The 27,330-nt window shown below is 33.7% G+C and overlaps 1 protein-coding gene and 1 pseudogene across 3 annotated transcripts; one reads left to right on the top strand and one right to left on the bottom strand.

The window, feature by feature from the left end:
• Nucleotides 1-251: 251 nt before the first annotated feature.
• LOC145807979 (NADH--cytochrome b5 reductase 1-like) lies at nucleotides 252-8,426 on the top strand. Of its 2 annotated transcripts, XM_082907147.1 has the most exons (9): nucleotides 252-511; nucleotides 2,522-2,663; nucleotides 2,783-2,873; nucleotides 2,995-3,072; nucleotides 3,560-3,640; nucleotides 3,769-3,858; nucleotides 6,439-6,504; nucleotides 7,861-7,947; nucleotides 8,057-8,426. In XM_082907147.1, the coding sequence occupies exons 1-9, from the start codon at nucleotides 388-390 to the stop codon at nucleotides 8,147-8,149; spliced, it is 852 nt and encodes a 283-aa protein (XP_082763273.1). In that variant the 5' UTR covers nucleotides 252-387; the 3' UTR covers nucleotides 8,150-8,426. The 2 variants fall into 2 exon arrangements, with proteins under 2 accessions (XP_082763273.1, XP_082763274.1); XM_082907148.1 differs by lacking the exon at nucleotides 3,769-3,858.
• A 541-nt stretch (nucleotides 8,427-8,967) lies between these two features.
• On the bottom strand, nucleotides 8,968-17,869 carry LOC145807978 (T-complex protein 1 subunit eta-like; annotated as a pseudogene). Its single transcript, XR_014351430.1, has 14 exons — nucleotides 17,280-17,869; nucleotides 16,793-17,053; nucleotides 16,029-16,154; nucleotides 15,711-15,914; nucleotides 14,587-14,757; nucleotides 14,376-14,511; nucleotides 13,724-13,840; nucleotides 13,444-13,563; nucleotides 13,267-13,365; nucleotides 13,088-13,177; nucleotides 12,205-12,292; nucleotides 11,297-11,385; nucleotides 11,116-11,190; nucleotides 8,968-9,489 (listed from the first exon to the last, which is right to left on the bottom strand). The product of XR_014351430.1 is annotated as a T-complex protein 1 subunit eta-like (transcript).
• Between the last annotated feature and the right edge of the window lie 9,461 nt (nucleotides 17,870-27,330).

Below are 27,330 nucleotides of genomic sequence, written 5' to 3'. Positions count from 1 at the left end.
TATAAATTGATTTTTTTCAACCCCTCGTCCGACAGATGAATGATGAATTAAAATTTTTTCAATCAAACCGAACCGCGGGAGGACTAAGAAGACCCCCAGGATGTCATCCGCACGTGGAGAAACAAAAGACCACGCGACACAACCCAACCCAACCATCCATTCAACAACCAACCTTGTTGGAATCACAGACAAAGGAATAATCATCTACAACGCAGACTTTCCAATCATATCTGCAACCCATAACAATTTCTCTGGTACCGAGAGAGAGAAACAAACAGAACCAAACAGGCTCGAGGAGAGAGAGGGGGGGGGGGGGGGATAAAAACACCATTAATATATTTCTTCCAAGTTCCAAGCTTTTAGGAAATTAAAAGCAAAACCAAAAAGATGAGAATGGAGGTTTTACAATCTCAGAGGGTGGAGTTGATGGTGGGCATAGCCTTTGCTCTCGTTGCAGTTGGTGCCGGCACTGCCTATTACTTCTATCTCTCCAACAAGAACAAACCCAAAGGTAATCCCAATCTACATACATCTATCTCATTTATTTATATCTATGTATTCATGTAAAATAATCTATTTCAAAAAAAAAAAAAAAAAAACAGAAACAAATCTATGTATGCAAATATTTGTATAATGTAGTGTTTTTTTTTTTATATGGGTTTGGTTTATTATGAATTTTTAACTTTATGGTCTGATGTGTTTTTTCTTGGGACAAATCTCTACCTAACCAGAGCCAGGTGTCCTAACTAATTTTGTAAAATTATATAAAATACAAGAAGGAAATGTAAGAGAGAAGTCTTCATTTTGAACTGTATTGCCATAGAGAGAGAAATAGAAGAAAATCTAGGAAATGCAAGAAGAAATATCAAGGAAAATTGAAAATCACTTGCATTGAGGTAAGAATGCAATGGTCAATATTAATTTCATGTTGTCTACTCCATTTTCATTCCTTCAGACCTCATTAAAACCATCAAAGAAGGCCCATAATCTGGTGTGCTTGCAGATTGATGAGATGAAATTTGAATTGAATCTGCAACTTGAATTGTATTTGAACTTAGAGTTGTGTAGGGAACTTGGACTGCTGATGGATTTTGACCACTTGAACATGTATGTATATACACTAGCAGTGGATGCAAAGGTGACGCATTTGCAATTATAAATTTAAATTTTTTGGCAGTTTGATAAATGAGGAAAATCATATAGGAGTTTTTGAATGAGGAAAACCATTTAGCAATTGTAAAAGCAGTTTGAAGGGTGAAAAAAACTGTTTAGCAATTATTAGATGTGACAATTATTGGAAGTGAAGGGCATTTTTTTGACAATTATTGATGAACGGGACAGTGTTCACACCAAATTGAGTGTACGGTTTATATAATAGAATAGATATAATGGATTTGGATGTGTATTGAGACTCGCTTGAGACCTGTTAGAAGTGTATCAGCACGTGTATTTATATCATAGTTTGGATAATAACATAAATAGCAGCACCTAAACACAATTTTGTAAGATAGAATTTCAATGATTTCCCTGTAATCACAACTACTGCCCAACAATCAGGTACAATTTGATTCATCCAAAAAAAAAAAAAAAAACAAATTGTATCTGATCAATTTTTGCTAAGACATTGAACTTGACATTTCTGCATTAAATTGATCCATATCCTATGGCAAAGGCTGCATTGAAAGAACAGATGGTCACGTGACTCGGTCCTTTTCTGAAAAAATTAAAGAACATTCCCTGAATCAATCTCATTTGCAAAACCTCATCTTGAGTTGTCAACCTTTCTCTCATTGCAAGACCAACTAATTTGATGTGTATATTGTGTAGTTTTATGCCCAATTATTTGGGGATGCTTTATTTGATTATGATAGTTCATCGTTACATGAGAAAATCAGTCTACACAATCATCTGGTCTCGCTTTTTACCAGTAAAGAAATGCTTGATATTATTTTGATGACCTGTTTGCATTTTTGTTTCTCCCACAATCTTCCCTACTGTTCACTTGTATATATGGATGTCTAAGGCCAAACCATTTTTATTTGATCAATTAGTTGGATTATCTTCATTCATTTGTAGATTTTCTTTTTGTTTTTGTTTTCCATGTTTCTCAATTTTTTTTTTCCTCATATGATTTCAAGAGGTTATGTTTCTGAGCTGCCTCAGCTGGCACATATAAATGGGAATTTCATCCCTGTCTTCCATTCTTTTGAACCTTCCCTCATTCAACAAGAAGAGTGTACTAGGCCTTAGTTTTTGCGGATTATTTGAAATTAATTGTAAGTTTTAATAATTGTGAATAATTTGAGTAAAAGGTTTTTTTGCTTACTTTGGCTGGATAACATTTTTTTTTTTTTCCATTTTATTTATCCAAAAAAAAAAATTCCATTTTGTTTGTTTGTTATCTTTGTTTTCTTATCCACCTTTCCATTAAAAAGTAATTACAGCCCTTTTGTGGTTGTGTTACAAGACTATTCCTCCTTTGTGTTTGCATTTCAACTGAACCCTTCATATGCATTGATAGGTTGCTTGGACCCTGAAAACTTCAAGAAATTTAAACTTGTTAAACGCACCCAGCTCAGCCATAATGTGGCCAAGTTCAGATTTGATCTACCTACACCAACTTCAGTTTTGGGACTTCCGATTGGACAACATATGAGTTGCAGGTTTGTCCAATTTACAACACAATGCTATTTGGCTCAAATTTTGCATAAGTGCTGATTGGTTTGGATTAAGGTCAAATATATGAGGTTATTATTGTTAGCTTCATTTTTTTCTCAAACAGAGGAAAGGATAGTCAAGGTGAAGACGTTATCAAGCCTTACACACCAACCACTTTAGATTCAGATGTTGGTTACTTTGAACTTGTTATAAAGGTATATGTACTCTAAATGTTCCACTAATTTATTTAATACTTCTGATTTAGGTTTTTTTTTTTTTTCTGGTTCTTATACCTTTTGAATTGCTTTTGTATTTTCGAATTTTCATATTAATTAGATGTATCCACAAGGAAGGATGTCCCACCATTTTCGAGAGATGCGTGAAGGTGATTACCTTGCTGTGAAGGGACCCAAGGTAAATTTTCTTCCTCTTTCTAGCATAATGGTAATTGGAATATGGATTATTACGGTAATGTGAAACAGATATGAGAACTCAATATTCCACAAGTTATAAATGTGTGATGTCTGATAACTATTGGAAAACTTAGTATGCTATTATCTATTGTTTGATTTGCCTTTGTGTCAAGTTTAGGGCAAGAAAAGCCTGTAGATTTAAGGTTCTAGAAGGTATAAGAAAGGTTGTAGGTGTGTGGGGATTGAATACGAAAACATATTGTTCAGCTTTGACTTTCTTAAAAAAGGTCTCTGGCAATTATTACATGTTGAGCTCTGTCTACACTTTTCTATAAACATTCAATGAAGTATATTTTAAGACATTCAGTGAAGCTCATGATGTATAAATTTCTTTTCTGAAGCTAAGATGGTTATTTGAAGTCAAGGTTCTGAACCACGTTCATGTTTTCCAAATCTTTGTAATTGATGTATATGTGCGGTGTCTCTAGGGAAGATTCAAGTATCAACCGGGCCAAGTTAGAGCTTTTGGGATGCTTGCTGGAGGCACTGGCATTACTCCAATGTTTCAGGTACCTAACTTATTGACAAAAGATCGATAGCTTTCCCCAAACATGGACTCTTTTTTTTTGTCACACATTGTTCTTTATATTATTTTGACCTAGCTAACTTTTAATGTTTCTCGATTTGTTTGAATTAGGTTGCTAGAGCCATACTTGAAAACCCAAATGACAAAACCAATATTAATCTTATCTATGCTAATGTCACATACGAAGACATCCTTTTGAAGGTAAACCTCTCTCTCTCTCTCTCTCTCTCTCTACCAACATAAATCATGCTCACACAAAGAGATATAAGCGGAATTTGACTGATATGCATAATTTAATTTCTGTTGTACCATCAGTTTATACAGCTTGGCATCATAATGAAAATATTTAGGTTGTATGTGCGTTCATGCCTTCTTCTAAACATACCTGAAAGGAAAGAAGAAAGAGAGGAACTTATTTCACGTCACTCAGCAGTCCATAAGATAGTAAATGTCTTTTACATGGTTATTTTGGAGTGAATAAATATTGCTTTAGATGCTATTTTGCATATAGACGCCATCATCAAGTCTATGCCACAGAGGAAAGCAAGTAGGATTTATAAGTTTAACAATTCTACAATGTTAGTGTAGGCTTTTGGTATCTTGATCAGTGAGGGATACAATCTCCGAACTCTAGGGAAAACTGGGTCATGTTTCCCTGTTTTGACAGGAAATAAGTGACTGTTAGAATGCAAGAGTGCATGGTTTCTGATATGATACTCCCTCTGTCCCAAATTGTTTGTCTGGCACAGAAAATGAGAACTTAAAAATAATATATTCTCATCTCGTACTAAATTTTAAAAAAAAATTCACCAATTGAAAGATCTCATTAAGTACTTTTTATTTGTGTAAAAAAAATTGAAAATTTTGACGTAAAAACACATTATTTTTAAGTTATTGCTTTACCTACTGGACAAACAATTTGGGACAGAGGTAGTATTTAATTTTGGTCATCTTGGGACAGATCATGTGGTACAATAACTTTGCCCCACCTGTGGTGTCAGCACTGTTGGCCATTGATACACCTAACAAGGATTGGTGAAACATGAAACATAGACAAGAATAAAACAAGAATCTAAATAAAGTACACAAGAACACAAAGATTTACATGGTTCACCCTAGAATAAGATTACGTCCACAGTCGCTACAGTTTTCACTGTGATTTGAAAGTGTCACAATACAATACAAAGAGATGTGGCATTTAAACTATAAATACATAGTATTAGGGCAACGGGGGAAAACTGTGAAATACCAAAAATACCCTTACTGCTAAAGAAAATTATGTCTGAAAACCTTTTTAATACAATCCCATTACTAGTAGAATACAGTTGGGGATACTTTCCTGGAATTCAGACCCATTCATGATTCACCAATTCCACCAATGGTACCTGTAAAGAGACCAATAATCTCTTAGGCAGAAGCAAGTAACGTTGCGTTGCTAATACAGGGAAGGTAGCAACTTGATTTCTTGCTCAAAACCAGATAATGGTTCAAGACTAGGTATCAAAGTCAGAGTTTCACTAGAGAATGGTGTGCACTATGATTTGTTCCTCACCTTGTTATATTTTTGCTCCTATGTGTTTAGTCATTTCCCATTATCTCTTGTCAGTTACTATCACTCTGTCAGTTATTATTACTGATTAAAAGCTTTGATTCCCTTCTACAGTAGTATAGTTATTCTAGCCCATGTGACATAAACTCTTCCAAATATGTTGTTACCAAGTCAAACACAAACACAAAACACTTGGGTAAGGATTATTGGTTACGTGTTTGGCACCTAGCAACTAGCAAGTATGTTTGATAGCTAAAGTTTATTGTAACATAATTTTTTTATAAATAATAATTCTATAAAAGGCTGCATAAGGGGAGTGCGTATACAAAAGAGAGGAAGAAAAGGCAAAAACTACATATACGCCTCCTCTTATATCGAAAAGCTCTACCACATCCAAGAACTGGTAAACAGAAGAGTTAATAGTGTAATCTATACTCAATTCTACCCCGATCATACTGCATTTTAGAACATGTGGTGCACCACATTCTTGTTCCACGTACCGGAATTATCCACGATTCAGGTAACATAGGATGGCATATAATACTCCTTTATCATGTTATTTGTTACATGTTTGCTTCAAAATGAGTGAAGTGCCATGTTTAACATCTATATAAAATATAATACCATTTTATTCTAGAAAATGAAAGAACATTAAGAAATATGAATATTTAGCCTTTCCTCTGTGTCCTTAGACTTGGGAATTAGCTGAATTGGACACATAAATGCATTCCCATGTCCAACACACATATGAGACCCGTGCAACACAGTTCTCCTCTAAAATTTCTTTTCTTTTCAGTTTCTCTTTAAATTTGCATACTCAATCAGCTTAAATTTCAGCCCTTTTTCCCCAAATGTTAGGATATTTGAGAACTTAATGTTGAGAAGAATATTTGATAATGAGAAATTGTTATTAATATTCCTATTTGAATAGCGTAAATAGTCTTTATTAGTTTGTACACAATACACAAATTGTTGTATGGATTTTATTTTTTTATTTTTTGTTTGTTTTTGCTCTTGCAATTTAGTAGCTTTTTAAGAAATCTTCATTTGATCTCTCTGGCCTAAATTACAGTGGTTTTTACAATTACTATAACAGGTTTTGGAAAATGTAATCATTGTGTTTGGATCTGATCATTCTTGCAATGATTCTAAGAACTTGATCAGATTAGCTGGTGGTTGACTGGAGTTAAATAATTATGTTCATCGTATTTATTTCATTTGTGTTTTTTCAGGAAGAATTGGCTAATTTGGCATGTAGTTTTCCTAACCGATTTAATGTCTACTATGTTTTGAATCAGGTATCATCCTTTTTATTTGCATCTTCACTTTTAGTTTTAATTTCTTTCACCCTCTGATAAGGATAGAGACATCCATTTACAAGGACCCTTTTTTTTTTTATTGAAGTTATTTCTTGGGTAAGGATTCACATTCATTCTCACACAAAATGGAGAAATTGTTTTGCTTACTGATCTTTGTTTAAAAAAAGAAAGGAAGGGAATAATTTTTGTACTGTTATTGCTTAGGACATATTGCACTGCAATTTTTTTACCTCTGATGTTCTAGAACATGTGTCTACTCTACATCACCAAACTTTTACCTGGGTTACTCTTAGCTTTTTTTTTTTTTTTTTTTTTTTTTTTGAGGTACATTAAGAGACTAATTTCACGGCAATTGCATTTCGTTTAGATCAGAAGTGATGCCATAACTAAAAAAGCATGATAGACGGACAGATTCTCTTTGCATCCTAAAATTGTCTGTGCAATGTGACCCTCCTTTAAAATGTTTTGTGCAAATGTTATTGAAATTTGTTTCAAATAGAAAATTGAGCATTAAAATCAATGTGTTGTTCAGATCATAGTTACTATAATAGGAAGTGAAACCAGGAAACGATAGGGAAGACAGAAATGGGAAATGTGGCCAAAAAGTATGTGGGATATGGGAAGTGGGGAAATGATTGAAAATCAAAAGGGAAACCTAGTAGAAATCCTAGCAAGAAACTTTTGCCAAATAGAAGAAAACATTAAGGTTGTGTTTGGATTTTGGATTTTAAGTTAGATTTGTGGAGGGAAAAAGAAAAGGGTAGGAAAATGTGAATGAAATATAAGCTTTTTTTTTTTTTTTTTTTAATGTTTTCCTTCCATTTTCTTCTCGCCACAAATCCCTATCTAGATCTAAGATCCAAACACAGCCTATGGATTTGGGTAAGGATTTGGAAAGGGAAAAGTTGGGTGAAATATATTTCACCCAATTTTTCCCTTTTCCTTTCCAAATTCCTATCCTAATCCATGATCCAAACACAGTCTAAAAAAATTATTTAGAAACCTATAGGAATACTTGAACAAAAGATGTCGAATTCTTAGTTAAATCTTAAAGGAGAAACATTTAGGAAACTAATGAAAATCACTTGGTGGATCACTATAGTAAGAGAATAGGAAATGAATAGGACACGTCATATTTAAGGTGGTTTTTTGGTAACTCAAAAAAAATATTGATGACCTCTAATTCTTTTTCCTAGGGTTATTATACTCTCGTCTTTTGTGATCTCAAAATCTCCCCAAAGTTCTTGTGCTTTTGCCTTAATACCATTTTTTCCCCTTACTTTTGATGATAAATGCGTTTGCTGATTTTAAACTGCTTCAATAATACATCCTCAGCCACCTGAAGGATGGGACGGTGGAGTTGGGTTTGTATCCAAGGAAATTATTCAAGCCAACTGCCCTGCACCTGCGTCGGATATTCAGGTAAACTAACTAACTAACAAACTCTCTCTCTCTCTCTCTCTCTCTCTCTCTCTCTCATTTTTCTTATGCATCCATCTTGGATCTAAACGAATCTCCCATGATGTTAAAGATACTGAGGTGTGGGCCTCCACCCATGAACAAGGCAATGGCTGCTCACCTTGAAGCTCTTGGATACGCTCCACAAATGCAGTTCCAGTTCTGAGCCTTTCACATAACTTCTGTTTGCCTCTCCGTGTGCAAGATTTGTCACTTACATGAACAATGTAATCCTATTGTTTTTATTTTTGAGATATATATATATATATATAGAGAGAGAGAGAGAGAGAGGCTGTCAATAAAGTGAGAGGCTGTGTTTCTTTAGCATAGCTTGATGTAGTTTGGAGAGGGCCTTTCAACTGTCATTCAAACTCAAAATGTGTTAGCGAACTCTTTAGTAGCTCGATTATTTAGAAAACATTCTATTATCCCCATTCGGTTTCTATACACAGTGCAGCTCTACTGGTGAAACCATTCATCTTCTGTGCAGATTCCAATTCAGTTAGTCTCATGGCATGCAAACTTGAAATTGAACAACGGCTTCTGAGATGCAGAAGCAGTTTGCCCTATGTCAAAGGCTTAATTTGAGAATTAATATATATGTGCACCCGCGAAGAGAGAGGCAAGTGATGACTAAAACCCATAGGGCCGCTAAAATATATATATATATATATATATAATCTGAATGATGGAAAAACCTAGATGTAATTTATCCAATAATGCAGGTTCAAGTTCTGCTTTGTGACTTAATTTCACTGTTTTAGATTCAGTCAAGCTATTAGGTTACGACTTTGCATTATTTAGTGCCCTTGTCAGCGTCCTTATAAGTAGTAACTTAAAGAGTCAATTTGAAAAGAACTTTTAACAAACCAAACCGAATAGTAAATTATTTAGACTTTAATTTGAAAACTTAACAAGTTATAAAGTGTGTTCAAATTTAACTTGTTTGCCCAACAAATCAAATGAACTTCTAACAAACTAATATGAGCTTAATAGCTTGATTCATTTAACAACCTTAATCTTACATCCAAGCAAGAAAAATTTCAAATTGTATCTGAATAAAAGGCATAGGCTAGGGCTTCAATTCCAGCCAGCTCATGTAATGGTCCTAATACACCAAACAAATTTCTCCTTGAACCCACATTGCACAACGAACTAGAGTGGGTAGAAGCCACATTCCACAAAGAAACTAGTGTCAAAAAGCTACTTGAGGTTCATTACACTCGGCCGTTGGAGAAGGATCACATGCAAATACAACTTAAAATCACACCATGAGTTTAGGCTTGGAAAAAAAAAAAAGAAACCGTAAAGATGAAACAAAAATACCATCTTAAAACCCAAGCTATGTCGAAAACTTTTAGTCAAGAAAATGATTCCTTGAAAATTCAAAATCTGTAAAGCCTATCGCCTCCGCATTCCTTGTCCATGACCACCACGGAAAGCAGCTCCACCACGCCCTCTACCACCCATGGCACTTGCTGCTGCATCTCCCTGTGCACTCTCAGACTGCATTTTCAACATCAATTAGGACCATAATAAGAGTTAAAATCACATCAAACAAAACAGAATTGCATCACAGATTCACAGGTAAAATCAGGACTCAGACAACCCAGAACACCTGAAGTTATCAAAGCCATGAGATCCATGAAAGTATAACAGGATACAGGGTACAATTGCTCCCACATGTAACCAGCATCCAAGTGTGTTTTCCTTGTACAGTTTGAGTAAAGAGCAATATCATATATTACATTACCATTATGTATCACGTGTTGTGATACCCTACATACAGAAATGTGCATACAATACATGGCATCAACAATAAATTAATAATATCTTTGAAAAGATCGAGAAAACCAAATAAAAGAATAAATAGCCCACATCCTCTTATCAATAGATTCATGACTCAATGAAACACCGTCAACGACAAATAATAAATAAAGAAGTCAACTCATTGGACTCCCAATCATTAAGAATTCTAAAAAAAATTGAATTTCAAGAAGTCGAAGCCAAATATTGAAAATTCATCTAGGCAATGGAAATATTATGAAACTAAGAAAGGTGATTCAAATGAAGGAACAAAATCTGAAAAGAGGCCTCACCCACCCAAATATCCTCCCAAAATCAAATAATCTCTCCTCATTAACCACAATGAGTTGAGTAAATCTAGAGAAAAAATAGATGTAGTGAGAAACAAATTTCCATGGAGATCTAGAATTCCCCCAAGTCCCATCAATTGGTATCCATCCCATACTTACTCTTATCAACAGAACACGCCAAGGACTCCCTCTCCCAAGGAAACATCCATCACCACTTCGCAAGCAAAGCAAAGTTCTTAGCTACAATATTACCCAAAGCATGACACCCCAACCCCCGCCCCACTTCTCTTTTGGGCAGAACAACACTTCCCAAATGACCAAGTGAACTTTATTCCCCTCGTCACTACGTTTCAACAAAAAGTCGCTCATAATTTTTCAATCTTATTTGCTACCCCCTCGTTAGACAGAACGGAATGGACCAAGATAAACCTAATCCCCTTAGAAATTAAAGCCCTCTTCCACCCTTTCAGTCTTTTACCAATCTTCCCAATGAAAGGTGCATAAAAATAATAGGATTGCCCCTTCACACTAGTTTTAAATACTTCATTGCAGAGATACGATTGGACACCCTATCAACCCAGCCAATTTTTGCGAAACAATCTGTGAAAGATTAATAACCACTATGGCACATCTCCAGAGATTAACCTTGACCCCAAAATTTGTCTCCATTCAACACTACTTATATCAGAAACTTCAAGGGACTACACATTAAAAAAGACAGACACCCAGTACTTGAAGTGGTCACAAACAAAAAAAACCAACTTCGCAAGTTTACAATTTAAAAGGTAAAACATACTCCAAATGCTAAAGAGAACCCATTGTTCATCCTTTTAATATTATCAATGAAAGATTCTAAGCTAGCTTTCAATAACTAAATTTTATAAGACACTGAAACAGAAATAGCCAGTAACAACTTGAGAGCCAGGAGGTTAAAGAAACCACACTTTCTACAATATCTATAGAAATGCCTATGTATGATAAAAACAAGTGGAGAAGGCATTCACTATCAACACTTTAAAATAAAAGTTCACATTACCTTTGGGTTTTTCACAGTCTCATCCACACTTAAGATAAGACAAGCTGCCTCAGTAGCGGCATTTATGGCATTGATCTGCAACAAAGTTTTGAAAATTATCATAGTTGTTGACAACTTTAAAACATCAACAAGAAAACAACAGATGTCTTCAACCCATAACCGAGTTAAAATGGGTAACTACCTTGACAACTGCTGGCTCCCACACAAAGTTAGCAAATGAATCAGCAATTCCAACAGTGTTGATATCTACTCCATAGAGTGCACCTTCACCTGTTCAAAATCCCGCAACATTCTTAACAATATGTGGTGGACATAAGTTCAGTAATAAAATACTTTGGGTGTGTTTGGTTTGGTTTTGGGAGATAAATTTTCAAAAAAAATCTTAGGGAAAGAGTTTAGAAATTTGTTTGGTTTGTTTGGTTGTATATTTTGGAAATAGTTTTTGAGTGTGGGAGTTTATTTTGGGATGATTTGATATTTTGTCGTAGTTGAGTAGATGCGTGTGAGAGAAAAGTGATTGAGAAGGAGAGAGGAGAGACCAAAAGTGATTGATTGATGTGTAAGAGATAGAAAGTGATTTCGGAATTTTTTTTTCCAAAATCACTAAACCAAACAAAATTTTAGAAAATTTTCTAAAATTTGTTTCTCAAAAACAAACCAAACAAGGCCTTTGATTTTTTAGAATCTAGAGAATTTATCATATATTTTTCATTAAATACATAATCACCCACTTTACTTCTCAAACAATTTGTTATTATCCCAAATATTACAAAGAATTTTGCATTTTTCATTTCAAATTACATCGAATAATTATAATAGCAGTATTTCCTCAAATCTCTGGAATTCAAAATCAACTCCCCAACCCTGAATTTGTCACCAAGGTGGCACGGCAAGCACTGGCCTAAAGCCACCTAAATAATTTCCTAGACCTAACCATCCAACCTACAAGTCATTCTAACCAAACACAAGGCACCACAGTACAGGAAATGGATGGAAGACAGTAAAAACAATCATTAATTCAATGGTTTTGCATGGGCAGAATGCCAGTGTCAAGTTCTAGCACAAAATATAACACAGAAAGAGGCAAACCTGATTGTAATGCATGCTTTTGTCTCAGTTTATTCAGCACATCAGTTGCATCAAAGCCCGCGTTGTCACAGAGTTGTCTTGGGATAACCTGCAACACATGAGATGCATTATAATTTCAACCAGTCACACATTCTTAAACTTCATACAAATTATAATTAGACAATTACTGATCCGGAACTAGTGTCCTGCATCAATACACTACAAAAACCTCATGGAAAATACACAAATACTAATTTTTCCACTGAAGAGGTAAAAACCAATTAGCGACATTATCAGAAGTACATTCAACCAAAACTTGCAACAAAACCATGAAATATGGTAAAGCAAACCTCCTATTTACAATAGGTTTTATTATCACTCAAAATAGTATAACACAACAACTTTAAAGTAATCTAAACCATTTTTAAGAAAGTATTAAAATTGCCAAATGATGGTTTTAAATTGTAGTATAGGCCAGCACAATGGTTGCGACCGTGTGTAACACCATCATTACCACCATGGTTTTAAATCATAGTATAGGCTGGTACAATGGTCACAGTCACATGTAATTGGCATCAGGAGTATCAACCGATGGTGTAACAGAAATAGAAAACTGAACATGTGAATTTTTTTTCCAAGTATTAGCAATTGCCAAAACACTCGTTGATAAGCATGCTCTAACTTTATTTATCACAAATTGAATGTTTGCAATGTGTTTTAATCAAACGTTGTAGCATCTAAAAATATATTTTCTAAAATAATTTTATATTGTTTTCAAAGCAAAATAATAGATAATTTCATATTGCAAGAGAATTTTCAATTCACACAAATAATGAAAGGTAAGAAAATGATCAATTCATAGCAAATTTTATTCTAAGCAGAAAAGACACCCCATAACACCTACCTCAAGAGCTTTTGCATAAGAGTTTATAAAAAGCTGAGACTTCCCAGATATTGTCCGTGCATGCTGCCGCAAGTATCGGCTTATCTCCATCTGCAACCAAGAACATAGTTTAAATCATCAAGGCATTAAATATCCTGAGATTTTGAGAATAATTTCTAAAAGTAGATGTAAACCCATACATCTATCGCACCACCACCAGCAACCACAGTAGAGTTCTTCAAAGCCCTCCTAACAATCATGATTGCATCATGTAGACTCCGTTCTGCTTCCTCAATGAACTGAAAATATTCAAAACAATAAGGGCGGGCCAAGATAAAACTAGTATACACGTGTTTGCTAGGCAAATAATGACACACCTGATCAGCTCCACCGCGTAGAACAATAGTGGCTGTCAGACCTGATGGGCATCCACTAAATATGTTAAACCGTTCATTCCCAACTTGCTTTTCCTCAAAAATCTCACAGAACCCAAGAACCTTGGAACAAATCAAAGCTCAGCCAAATCAGCTGGACTTACAATAGAGAGCAAAGGGTCATTTACTAAAGCATGAAATTACCCTAACAACCAACACATCTAACTGTTGAATGCTTCATTTGCTAATTAAATACTTCTGGGACAAAAAGCAAGGCAGAAACCTCGTCAATAATGTTATTAACAGATGTCTGTACAGTTCCACCCGTTGCAGCTGCAACTCGCTGCAGATCCTCCTCTGTAACACGACCGGCACAAAATATATCCCGATCTGCAAAATACTGATCACACACAAACCATTTGAGAATTCTGTTTTGGCACTCACCAACCTACTAAAATAGCCACAAATGTCACACTTATGTAGTCTACATGCACAGAAAAGAAGATTTCTAAATCAAAAGCGCCCCCCCCCCCCCCCCCCCCAACCATGTGAGAGAGGGCCTATACATCCATAATGGATGAGGATAGCGATCTTCAAAGAAAATTCGCAACGTAAAAGCATCATAGATTTTCTTCCCACCACATGCATCCTAGTGAGGCATATGTTGGCACCATCAAAATTAAAAAACGTCTTTTTAAAGGTCATCAAGCAACACCTTGCTGCATAGTTGGAATTGACATTTATATCTAAGAATATGATATATGGCCAAGTCTACTAATGAATTTACCAATGGCTTTGGAATTAATGAAATTGAAACAAAAAGACAACTGCATCAGTATTTGGGATATATTTAAACATTTTGAATGAATTCATGTGCTAGTGTTCCATGGAAATAAAAGTTAATATGCACTAAGAGAAAAGTATAAGTCACGAACCTGAGTGGCTAGATCACCAATAGCCAGCCGAGAAAGAACAATTTTGGCCCCACTCTTCACACATTTATTCAATTTGTCATATATGATGTTCCATTCTGCATCAACAATCGACTGATACTGTGATGGATCTGAAAGTCTACAACAAATAAGAAAATCAATCAGGTATGTTCAGCACTTCACAATAAAAGAACGTTAACAACAATAATCCTACCTTATTTCTGCATTTTCTTTCTCCGATTTTAGTTCCAATTCAACATTTAACAGAAGAATCTTGGGATTTAAAAACTTTTTCGGTTGCTGTTCAAACCCCAGCATATGAGAAGGTCTTTTTGAAGGCTACACCATTTACAAGAAAGGAGTCCCGCATATTACCTCCTGGAACCTATAAATGCAAACCAATTTTCCCAAGGCATTAATTATTTTGAACTATTATCTCAAGCCAATGCCAAATTCATTAAGAAAATATACTATAATAAGGGAAAAGCTGTAATATGATCTATGTGGACCAATTCAAATCAACTCAAATGTCATAAGCAAGAACACTAGTGCAAATCCATGCATATACACAGATCCATATATACAGACATATAAATCAACAAAACCTAACAGCCTAAATTCAAAGTATCAAAAAACTACATTTATTGCAATTTTTCTTCATTTTGAAACATTGGCAATTTGGCATAGGGAGACAGAGATGCATCTATTGAGTGGTTATGGATTTCCATGTTTCTCATCTTTTAGCATTAAATTGTGAGCCTTACTAGTTTATTTATTGCAAACAGATACTTTTCCATTTTCTATGACTTATAAGGGGAGACATTAACATTTTTTTCTGGCAGACATTCTCTAATCATAAGATATATCACCTACAGCATGCCACATTACATATAAACTTCTGCGTTCTTCACTACACATATTATTTGCTAAAATTTATTACCAAGGCAATGGCAAATCTCTATACTGTGATTTTTGAGTACCAAACAGAAAGATGTTGAAAAAATTAATATATATGGTAACATCAGCAGATCCAATATATTATATCATTTCTTATCAGTGTAATGTCTATTGAAAGAGAAATACCTCAAATAGATATTCAAGATTTTGAACCTACAAATATTTTAAATGACGCCATAAATTTGAACTTGTCTATGGCACAACGAATATTTATCAGCAGAATAATTTTCACCGCACAACAATGGTGAGATTCATCATATATAGCAGCTAAAAATCTACAGAAATTAAGATTGAAAAGAATCTCATGTCTAAACAAGTAGATCAGAGGTGCAATGCAACAAAATAAACAAAAATACAACATTCAGTGTCAAATATGAGTACCTTCTTGATTCCAATCATATTTAGCCTGTCATCATAGCCAATTGCAATGACAGCATCAACAACCATAGATGCAAAGAACTCCTTTTCTCCACCAATGAGCTTTGAAGAGAGAGTTGTAGCAGCACATTTTGCCAGTAAGATTTTCTTCTCTTCCAGACTTTTTCCTTCTATGCTAACAGCAAGTTCTTTGATCTTCTCAATTGCCTATTGTGTAGCATGCAATATGAAGTACACATAAGAACAAAGCTCTTGAATGCATCAACAAAAAAATGATACAAAAACAAACTGGGACAAAAAAAAAAATATCAAAACGTATACCAAATTGCTTGCAGTGCGGTAACTCCGGATCAGATTTTGAGGGTGGACCCCATCCTCAATAAAAGGCTTGGTCTCCTTCAATAACTCCCCTGCCAGCAGAACTACCGTGGTGGTTCCATCACCAACCTACGCCACAACCAGAATATTTGCAGAAGTGAAAAGCTTACAACCATAGAAGTGTCATATACAAGTAAGTGGAGCTGTTTTCTACAGCCAAACCCACCTAAGACATTCGAAGGTAACTAATTCTTAGCGCACCAGGAGGATCACTAATTTTGCGTGTTTGCATGAGGTATTTTTGGCCACACAGCAGCAAATAATTGCCCCCTCACCCCAAAATTTAGGGTTACTCTAACTGACTAAATTTAAAACTATGTATTCTTAAAGACAAACACAATTTTTTATCAATCAATCAACAAAAAAAAAAAAAAAAAAATACAAACACAATTTTTAAATGAGATAGTACAATAAAGACCAAACCACAAACTAATTTTCTCCTTTACATTTCAACTTCTCAAGAACCCAAGTGTTTAGTTAAAGTATAATTTGGATTAACAATAAAAATGAGGCCAACGCCACAAAACAACCACCCTGCACTACGAACCTATACAAAATTCGTATGGCCATAGTTTGAATACGAATCCCAAATGGAAATAAAAGTCATCCCTTTAGTATAATGGAACCATTGCCTAAAACCAATTCGGTAGACTTGATAAATTATCCACAACAGCAACAAAATTAATAGCAGTGGGCAGCAAGAATACCTCAGAGTCCTGTGACTTGGTAATGTCAACAAGGATCTTAGCCGCCGGGTGAACAATATCAAGAAGCTTCATGATGGTGGCACCATCATTGGAAATAGTACTATTGCCTTTGTCGTCATGGATCAACTTCTCCATACCCCTGGGACCGAGCGTAGTGCGAACCACATCGGCGACAGCAGCACAAGCATTTATGTTGCTAACCAGCTGTGCCTTCCCTTGGGACGTGTCCGTGCCTTCCTTCAGCAAGATGATCTGGGGTTGCTGTTGTTTCCATCATCACCACCACATCCAGAAAAAAAAAAATGAAAAGAATCATCAAAATCAACAAAGTAAGTTATCTTTATTGCACATTATCCTCGGTTTGGGTGCCGAGAAAATAACAGTTGAAACTTAGGTATTAGATTTTCTCAGCAACAGGCCTGTTCAATTTTCTCAGCAACCAATCGGAGTAAACAGAGAGAGCGAGAGAGAAAGAGAGAGAGCTTACCAGCATAGCTGCCATTGGAAGTTGAGCAGTTTAGAGAGAGAGAGTAGAAATGAAGCGCGAGCTTGGGAGAGGAGAGAGAACAGCGGCGTAGTAGATCGGTGGGGAGTGGAGAGGGGGTTAGGGTTTTGGTTCCTTCGGTTTAGCTTTTGCGGTTTAGATGTTTCGGCCGAGCCCGGATTCTCGGCCGCCCTTTCCGGCGGCCGTGCCAGCAGCCCCCCAAAACGACGTCGTTTTGGGGGTTATTTTGAATTTTTTTTTTTTTTTTCTCTCTTCTTCCTCGTTGGAAGACCGAACCAGAGGGAGGGGAGGGGAGGGGAGGGAGAGAGAGGGGGGAGGGGAGGGGAAGGAGAGAGAGAGGAAGGGAGAAGAAGAGGGAGCACCGGACTGGAGGGGGCCTAAATCACCGGGGGAGGAGGCGGAGGCGGGCCGGACGCGGAGGCGACGGCAGATCGGGCGACGATCGGACGGTTGGCGAGCTCGACGGCGAGCTCGACGACCTGCGACGGCGAATCCGGACCCCAAAATCCGGCGAGCTCCCCCCCCTCCCCTCCCCTCCGGCGAGCTCTCCATCCCTCCCCTCTGCTCTGCTCTGGTTCTGCGATCTGCGAAAAAAAAAAAAAAAAATGGAAAAACCCCCAAAACGACGTCGTTTTGGGGGGGCTGCTGGGAACTGCCGCCCAAAAGGGCGGCCGAGGATCCAAATTCGTTTCGGCCCTCTTCTAGGTTTTTTTATTTTATTTTTTTTTTTCATGACTCTTCCATTTCTTCCCAGAAAAAATTCAAAAAAAAATAAAATAAAATAAATATTGAAGTTACAATTAAGAGATAAATTTTTGTATAGTATCAGGTGACATGACGTTTCACTACTCGTAAATGTGTATATCATCTATTATTTTTCAAATACTTAACATAAATATATTGGATTATACAATTACAATTAATCACAATAATAAAATATATTACATGACATATACCTTATTTGAATCTAAAAATTACTCAAGTTATTGGCTTTATTGTTAGTTAAATTTAATCAATTTTGAGTTTTCAATTTTTTTAGTTTACAACTAAGGGCTTCATTATAAGTTAAATTTATTTGATCTGGAATTTATTATTTTTTGTGTTTTTTTTTTTTAATAAATTTTTTTCATATTTTAATAATTTATTTTATTTTATTTTTTAGATACACAAGGGATTGTTTGGAGTGATTTACTTTAAATCATCTTTTTATTTTATTTAGGTCACGTCACTTCTTATTTTGGTTGCATCACTTCTCTACCACATTGCATAACTTTTCATAATAAGTTAAAAAGTATACTTATTTAGATCATCCCAAACAACCCCTGAATGTTCCCGAAAAGTAAATATTTGTGAAAAATCTATAATAAAAAAATAATAATTAATGAATTTTTTTAAAAATAACAAAGTATATATATTTTAAGTGTATTTAGATTAATTAGATCTAAAGATAAAAAAATTTAAATTGATTAAAATATTTAAAAAATTCACAAAAAAAACTAAAAATATGCATATTAAAAACTCAAAATTTGTTTTCAAAAACTCCAAAACTAATCAGTGTGTTTGGTTTTAATTTTCTGAATTCAATTTTTTAGAAATTGAGTTTTTTTTTCGTTTTTCATTTTTTTTTTTAGTGAATATTTTTAAAATTTTAAGTAATTTTTTTACTTTTTTAGATGTACCTTATTTAAATATATCTAAATAGTAAAATATTTGTAAAAAAATTAATAAATACACCAAAATATGAAAAATTTATTAAATTTTCATTTTTTTGTATTTTTGTATTTTTGGCATTTAATGAATTTTTTAAATAATTTTTCACAAATATTATACTTTTTAAGTGTAATTGTGTTAGGTGTGTCTAAAAATGAAAAAAAAAATACTTAAAATATTAAAAAAATTTAGTGAAAAAAAATATATATGAAAAACAAAAAAAAAGTAAACTTTTTTGAAAAGTGAATTCTGAAAATGGAAACCAAATTGAGTGAATAGGATTTTTATTATGATTTTAAATAACAATATTAAACTATGTATCAATATCGTAATACAATTAATATTAAATAATTTTATTTGGTATATGGTCAAATAACAGTATCGAAAATAAAAAATTATAGTACATAATAATCAATATTTAAAACTCTTATTTTGATATGAAAAATGCCTAATCTCTCTATTTTATCACCTCTAATTACATCTCTAATATTTGGGACATTATTGAGGGAGTATGGGTGGAAATTGGGGGAGACGGGGTCACTCTAGCGTAGCAGTAACTGTTGTTCTTGAAACAATAGCATTTTTGGCCAAGTCTTGTGTGTTCCAATGAGTAGCCACATAATGATGGTGTTGTGTGCATTTTAACAGTCTATCTGTGCACAATCAATCCTTCAACTATATTATAATATAAATTTTTGCAACAGTTGAATGGTTGATTGTGCATAGATGGACCATTCAAGTGCACACAATACAATGGCTACTCATTGGAATGCACAAGGCTAAAACACCATCGTTTCAAGAGAAATGAAGATGATGGAGAATTTACCTAAAAGAAAAGGTAAAGGGTGAATAAATTAGTTGAACTTACAACAGCCTCTTTTTCTCTTTTTTTTTTTTTTTTTTGAGACATAGGAAACATTATATTAATAAAAGACAATAACAGTACATAATTAGGCCATTCCAACCAAACAAACAACAAAAAAATAAATTCGTTAAAAAACAGTTACGATCCAGGGAAAACAACCGATCTGCTCAAAGATGTGGTCTGGAAAGCAAGATCTGCTTGAAAGCGCGGCGTTTCCACTGACGTCGTTCTTGTCGTTGTTGCCCAACTCCACCACTGCTTCCACCAAAGAATGAAGGACACCCACAATGGTATGGAAAAGAGTTGAGAGAGGAATGAACCATTGTGCGTGTAGAAAAATCAAAAATCTATGCCAAAAGTGGAGGAGAAAACTCTCAAAACTCTGATTTCAGATGTAAAAAGTTTAGATTTACCCTTTAAAACTGTAGATCTCTACTCTAAGAGTACAGATCTACATTTTAGAAGTTTAAAACGAGTCACCAGAATGTCATCGGAAAACCACTGGAGCATTGCCGAAAATCTCTTAAGAGAGAAAGAGTCTGCTCAGTCTCTCTTTTTCTATAACTGCTCTTCTACAATAGCCCTTTTAATATCACTTATAAGTTATAATTTTAAATTATTAATTCAAAAGATTTGAAATAAGTTATACATCTGTCTGGTGTAAAATTTCATAAATTATAATATATATATATAGAACTTGTTTAAATAAATAAGTTGTCGCATAACTTGCTGTTAAATATTTAAGATTTTCTCAAAAGTTATAATTAAGACAAAAGAATTGAGATTTTTTTGTCCATACATGTTTAAAGATTTCAATTAAGTTTTAAAAAAATTCAAATTGTAATTTAAGAAAATCTATTGTTTTTTAGTCAAGTAAGTTAAGTTTATAATATAAAATTACCACTAAACATCATTAGTCAATTTTTAAAATCGAATAATCTAAATAAATTAGCTTATAAGTACTATCAAATAAACTAAATCTTGTTTGTTTATATGCCGTTTGCTAACACTTACGTTTTCAGTTTTCTGTTTATATTTACAAAAATTTAAAAAACTCAAATAAAAACTTGTTTGGTAAAATTTTTGATTTACAAATCAGTGGTCTCAGTTTATAAATTTGGTAAAAAAATGAAAACACAAAAAATGTGTTTCCGTTTTGAGTTTTGAGTTTTTTTTTTTTTTTACCACCTAACACTAGTCACCACCCGCTACCATTTTCTACCACCGTCTTCCGCCACCACCACCCACCCACTCGCCGCTACCACTCACCACCCGCTACTACCATCCACCGTCCGCCACCACCACTCACCTTGCCACCACTACTCACCACCCACCTTGCCACCACTACTCACCACCCACCTGCCACCACTAGCCACCCACCACCACCAGCCACCTGCCATCCACCCGCCACCACAACCCACCACCCACCACCACCACCACCACCACTATCACTCGCCACCTACCCGCCACCCACCTACCACCACCACCCACCACCCACCATCCACTCGCTAGCACCTACCACTCGCAACCGTCACCCACCCACCTACCACCCGCCACCTATCTGCCACCACTAGCCATCCGCCACCCACCTGTCACCACTACCCGCTACCACTACCATCACCATCACCACCACCCATTCGTTATCACCCACCACCCCCCACCGTCACCCACCCACCCACCCACCCACCTGCCACCACCCACCACCACCCGTCATCCGCCACCTACCTACCACCACCACCCGCCACCACCACCACCCACTCGCTACCACCCACCACCTGCCACCGTCACCCACCGCCACCTACCCGTCACCACCACCCACCCACCACCACCCGCCATCCGCCACCCACCTGCCACCACCGCTACCACCACCCACTCGCCACCACCCACCACCGTCACCCACCCACCCACCCACCCGCCACCACCAGCTACCCACCACCCACCGTCACCACTTTCCACCACCGTCGTCCGCCGCCACTTGCCACCACTTGCCATTTCTCACTCTTTTTTATATTTTTAAATTTTTTTAAACATTTTGTTAATTACTAAACGCGTTTGTAGTTTATGTTTTTTTAAAAATAAACAATCCATGGATTGATGGTTAATCCAAGAGACTGGAGGTTAAACTATTATTAAAGAGTGGGTTTGGTAATTGTATTTTAGCAGATTTTTTTTAAATTTTTTTTTGTGTCTTTAGTTAATTATTTTTTCTAAAAAAATTTAAATTTTTTATTTTGAGGTTATATTAGAATCATTTAAAAAGTAAATAAAAAGTTTAAAATTTTGAAAAAAGACTATAAAGACAAAAAAAAAAAACACTTTAAAATTTTATTTATTTATTCTTGTAGTGAACTTTCTTTGATATTTTCAAAATAACAATTACTTATAAATTCTTTTAGACTGAATGAACCTGAAAAAAAAAGCTTTTGATCCAAATTTTTTAAAAAAATCATTTAATATATATATATATACAAAAATTTAACTGTTATGAATTTTCAAATATGTTCAAATTTGATTTATTTACTTTTCCAGCCGATGATCTCAAAAGAGTTTGTTGAACATAAGGTGTGCTCAAGTAATTTGATTTAGTGGTGCAATTAGTATACTAACTAGTGTATCAACATATTATTATTGACCTACTCTATTATACAAATTATAAATATTCAAAACTTTTAAATTATGTCACACCATCTGTTAGTATATTAATTGGTATAAACCCCATTTGGTAAATTTATTTGTAGCTTAAAGCCACTTATAGCTTAAAATAACTTATTTTGGAGTATTTGGTAAAAATTATTTCACCAACTTATAGCTTAAATAAAGCTAATTTTCAACTTATTTGGAAAGTGGGTCTGGAGATGCTTAAGTTCATAACTTAAGCGCGCAGCTGTGTAGTGGGTGCTAAAATGACTTAAATACCCCTCCTAATCTCCATTATTTACGAAAATGCCATTATATATACCCGTCTGAAAACACTGTTCACTCTCTCTCTCGATGAAGGCGATTTCCAGTAGTGTGGAGGCGATTTCCGGCGTGTCAAGGTAATTTCCGACGTTATGCTCTCTCTCTTTCTCTCGATCTCGATGAAGATGAAGATCCGGGTTGCTCGTAGATGAAGATCTGGGTTGATCCAAAGTCGCCGTCATCGCGATCTCAAAACCCTAGGTATCGCGATCTGCCGTCGTCTCTCTCTTTCTCTCTCTCTCTCTCACGAACCAATAAACCATCTCCGGCGCTGTTCAGGCGGGTGAACGGTGACGAGCGGCGGCACTCCCTCTCGGCCGTTCCAGATCGCGGCGGTGGCTAGGTTGCAGATTTCCGGCATACGGAAGGTTCATGAGGAAGGAAGAGAAGAAAAAAAAATTTTAAAAATAATAATTAAAAACAAAAATAAATTTATTTGGTAATTTCTTTACCAATTAAAAACAAAAATAATCAATTAAAATAAATTGCACAATTTAAATAAATTTATTTCGATTAATATCAATAAATAATAATTAAAAACAAAAATAAATTTATTTGGTAATTTCTTTACCAATTAAAAACAAAAATTAAAAACGAAAATAATCAATTAAAATAAATTGCACAATTTAAATAAATTTATTTCGATTAATATCAATAAATAATAATTAAAAACAAAAATAAATTTATTTGGTAATTTCTTTACCAATTAAAAACAAAAATTAAAAACGAAAATAATCAATTAAAATAAATTGCACAATTTAAATAAATTTATTTCGATTAATATCAATAAATAATAATTAAAAACAAAAATAAATTTATTTGGTAATTTCTTTACCAATTAAAAACAAAAATTAAAAACGAAAATAATCAATTAAAATAAATTGCACAATTTAAATAAATTTATTTCGATTAATATCAATAAATAATAATTAAAAACAAAAATAAATTTATTTGGTAATTTCTTTACCAATTAAAAACAAAAATTAAAAACGAAAATAATCAATTAAAATAAATTGCACAATTTAAATAAATTTATTTCGATTAATATCAATAAATAATAATTAAAAACAAAATAATAAAAATAATAAGTAAAAACAAAAATAAATTTATTTGGTAATTTCTTTACCAATTAAAAACAAAAATAATCAATTAAAATAAATTGCACAATTTAAATAAATTTATTTCGATTAATATCAATAAATAATAATTAAAACAAAATAATTAAAATAATGATTAAAAACAAAAATAAATTTATTTGGTAATTTCTTTATCAATTAAAAGCAAAAATTAAAAACAAAAATAATCAATTAAAATAAATTGCACAATTTAAATAAATATATTTCAATTAATATCAATAAATAATAAAAAAAATTGTAATAGTTGTTCTAATTTATATTAATGAAAACAAAATAAAATAATAAAAAAATGAAATAACTTCTATTAAATGAAATGACATTTATATTAATTGATATTAATTGTAATGAATTAATAAATTAAACAAAATTAACAATTGATACTGTTAATGAAAATAATGATTTATGTGATACTAATTATTTAGTATTAATTCAGATTAATTAAGCCACTAATTGATACTAATTAATAATTTTAGTATTAATTGATACTGATTAAGCAATTAATTGATACTAATTAATTTATAATGGAAAAAAATTATTACAATAATATTTCTATTACATTTTTATCAAGTGTATCAATTTTTATATTAGTTGATACTAATTAATACTAATTATATTAACTTTTATTAATGAAATATTTTTTTAAATTAAAATTGAAAAAAAACTGACAAAATTATCATTTTTATATCATATAAGGGCAAAAAAGTCAATTGTACAGAAAAAGCTATTTACAACTTATTTACGAAACACTATTCTGCTACTTAAATCTATAATCACACAGCTACACTAAACAGGTTACCAGCTTATGCTCACAACTGTAAGCTATAATCTATAATCACTTTTCCCACAGCTCTACCAAACGGGGCCATAGTATTATTCAATTTGATTTGTATAGTGTTTGGTTTGAGTTTTTTGGATTAAATTTTTTGAAAATTGAGTTTTTTGGTTTTTATTTTTAGAGAATATTTTTAAAATTTTAAACATTTTTTTTACTTTTTTAGATGCATCTTACTTAGATGTATCTAAAAAGTAAAAAAATTGTGAAAAAATATTTTAAAAAAATTAATAAATACATAAAAATACAAAATATGTACGGAATTCTTGTTTTTTTTTTTTGTATTTTTGGTATTTAGTGAATTTTTAAAAAAAAAATTTCACAAATTTTTTACTTTTTAGGTATATTTATGTTAGGTATGTCTAAAAAGTAAAAAAAAAAATTGCTGAAAATATTAAAAAAATTCAGTAAATACAAAAAAAATACGAAAAACAAGAAAGTAAATTTTCTGCAAAAAATTTTTGGAAAACTCTAACCAAGCATACTGTGAATTTGATAAACTCACCAATAACCTTTCATAATAAGGCTAAGTTTGGCATAATACAAAAAAGTCAAAAAGTCAAAAAATTACTATCCTATTTAAGACACATCATCTTATTTCATATTACTTCTTTACTACATTATTTCAAATTTAACTCATATTTTATAAAATGTCAAAAACTACACTTATTTAAATCATTCTAAATAACCCCTAAAAACATATGCAAGACCCAATTATCTATTATCATGCACCTGAAGAGGTGTGTTCCACGGAAGGACAAAAAGCAGGCATGTCCAATTTGCATCACAGGTGATACTTATAAGAATCTAGTGAAGCTTTACTCATTCAATCCACCGTTATCATAGGAAGAGCACGCTCGCTTGTTGCAAATTGGGAGAAGAGTGAGATATACTCTTAGCTGTGGTTTGATATGTGACTTTTTTTTAGTTAATTAATTATGGTTAAAAAGTTCATTTGGGGTTACTTTTTTGATTTTTGAAAGAGGGAAAAAAAAATGATTATGATTTATGTGGGTGTCAATTTCTGACCACACTGTCAAACTAGTATTCAGCGGGAGAGCATTGGCAGAATAGATGGCACATGTCTGACCTGCAACAGAAAGAGAAGATTCCGGCGGTAGTTCGTCTACCCGGAGGCACTCCGACGATCAAGTTAGTGTATTTCTCAAAGATAATCAATAGTACTAAACTCACTGGACAAAGCATAAAAGACATACCTTAGACTCATGAGGGTGCCTCTCTTTTATAGCCAACATAATCCTAGTCCCAATGGACTTAGGATTACTGCTAGTCTTGGACTCCCAATAGGATTCGGATAAACTCTCCAAGAGTCTTATCTTTACCCAAACTGAAGTCTTCTCCCATTTTAGGACTCTTGTCATTTATCCGCTTATCCCGGATTCCGGTTTTTTCGCAGATAACCTCGGCCTAGCCGAGATCATCTCAGCATTATGACCGGGACACGTGACACCTCGGTTGACATTTCGGTGTCACCTCGGCCACGTGTTGTCATTCAAAAATTATGTTCTCACAACTGCCCTCTAAGTTCTATTACCTCGGCATTCTGAGGTGATGGAACCTATATCATTTCTTCCATTTAGCATGTCGGCTAAGCTCGCTTCATCATCTATTGCCGAAGTCAGAACTCGTCGACTCAATATGACTATAACGACCCCACCACGTATAATGATTAGTACTTGATTAATTAAGATGATTTGAAATTTAACTGCCGATTATTATAATTTAATATAGGATTCACGAAAATTATGGAGATTGCTTCATATATGGTTTTATCAAGGATTTATTTTGAATTTAGAAATTAAGGGTTCAAATGGCTTAAGGAAGTAAAATTAAGAAATTGAATCAATTTAATTTTAATTACGGACCCATTTGGGAGTTTAATTAAATAATCGATTCAGTTTATTAAATTGAGATTCGATTAATTAGCTCTTAATTGGAGTTGATTAAGTCATGAGGATTGAGAATTGTGGTTATTATAAATTAAATTTAATTATGATGTGTCCAATTTGAATATGTAATTTATTGACCAAATTTTGAGTCTGATCAGAAATTGAAGGATTAAATGATCTAAGAAATCAAAATTGAGGATGGAAATGAGTTTAATTTAATATTTGGAGCCTTTTGGAAGTTTGATTAAAAATCTGATTCGGATTGTTAAATTTAAATATATTTAATTAGGCTCTAATGAAACTCAACTAGACTAATTAAATTATGTGAGATTTGAGATTAGTTATAATTAACTAATTTTGTGTTAATTAAAATTATTTAAGATTAAGTGATGCTTAATTAAATTATTCCTAGACATATATTGAATTAGGGACTAAACTAGTATTGGGAGGTGTAAATGGATGTGGGTGTATTGAGAAATCTGTGTATGTGTGTGTATGTGATGCGTTGGAAATCAAAAGAGTGTGCACGTGTGTATTGTAAAGAAGGGAGTGTGTATACATGAAGAGAGAGAGAGTAGGTAACTCTTGGTTTTATTATTTTATCTTGGTGGGTGCATTC

Source organism: Camellia sinensis, chromosome 14 (assembly GCF_055761805.1).
Source record: "Camellia sinensis isolate YWXY chromosome 14, ASM5576180v1, whole genome shotgun sequence".
NCBI lineage: Eukaryota > Viridiplantae > Streptophyta > Magnoliopsida > Ericales > Theaceae > Camellia > Camellia sinensis.
This window is presented reverse-complemented; position numbering and strand designations above follow the sequence as displayed.

What these genes read in the sequence shown, in the direction of transcription:
- LOC145807979 (XM_082907147.1), top strand. Translation starts at nt 388, where the DNA reads ATGAGAATGGAGGTTTTACAATCTCAGAGGGTGGAGTTGATGGTGGGC. An exon ending in ACTTTGAACTTGTTATAAAG is followed by an intron (nt 2,874 to 2,994) that starts GTATATGTACTC and finishes CATATTAATTAG; the next exon opens with ATGTATCCACAAGGAAGGAT. An exon ending in CACCTGCGTCGGATATTCAG is followed by an intron (nt 7,948 to 8,056) that starts GTAAACTAACTA and finishes ATGATGTTAAAG; the next exon opens with ATACTGAGGTGTGGGCCTCC.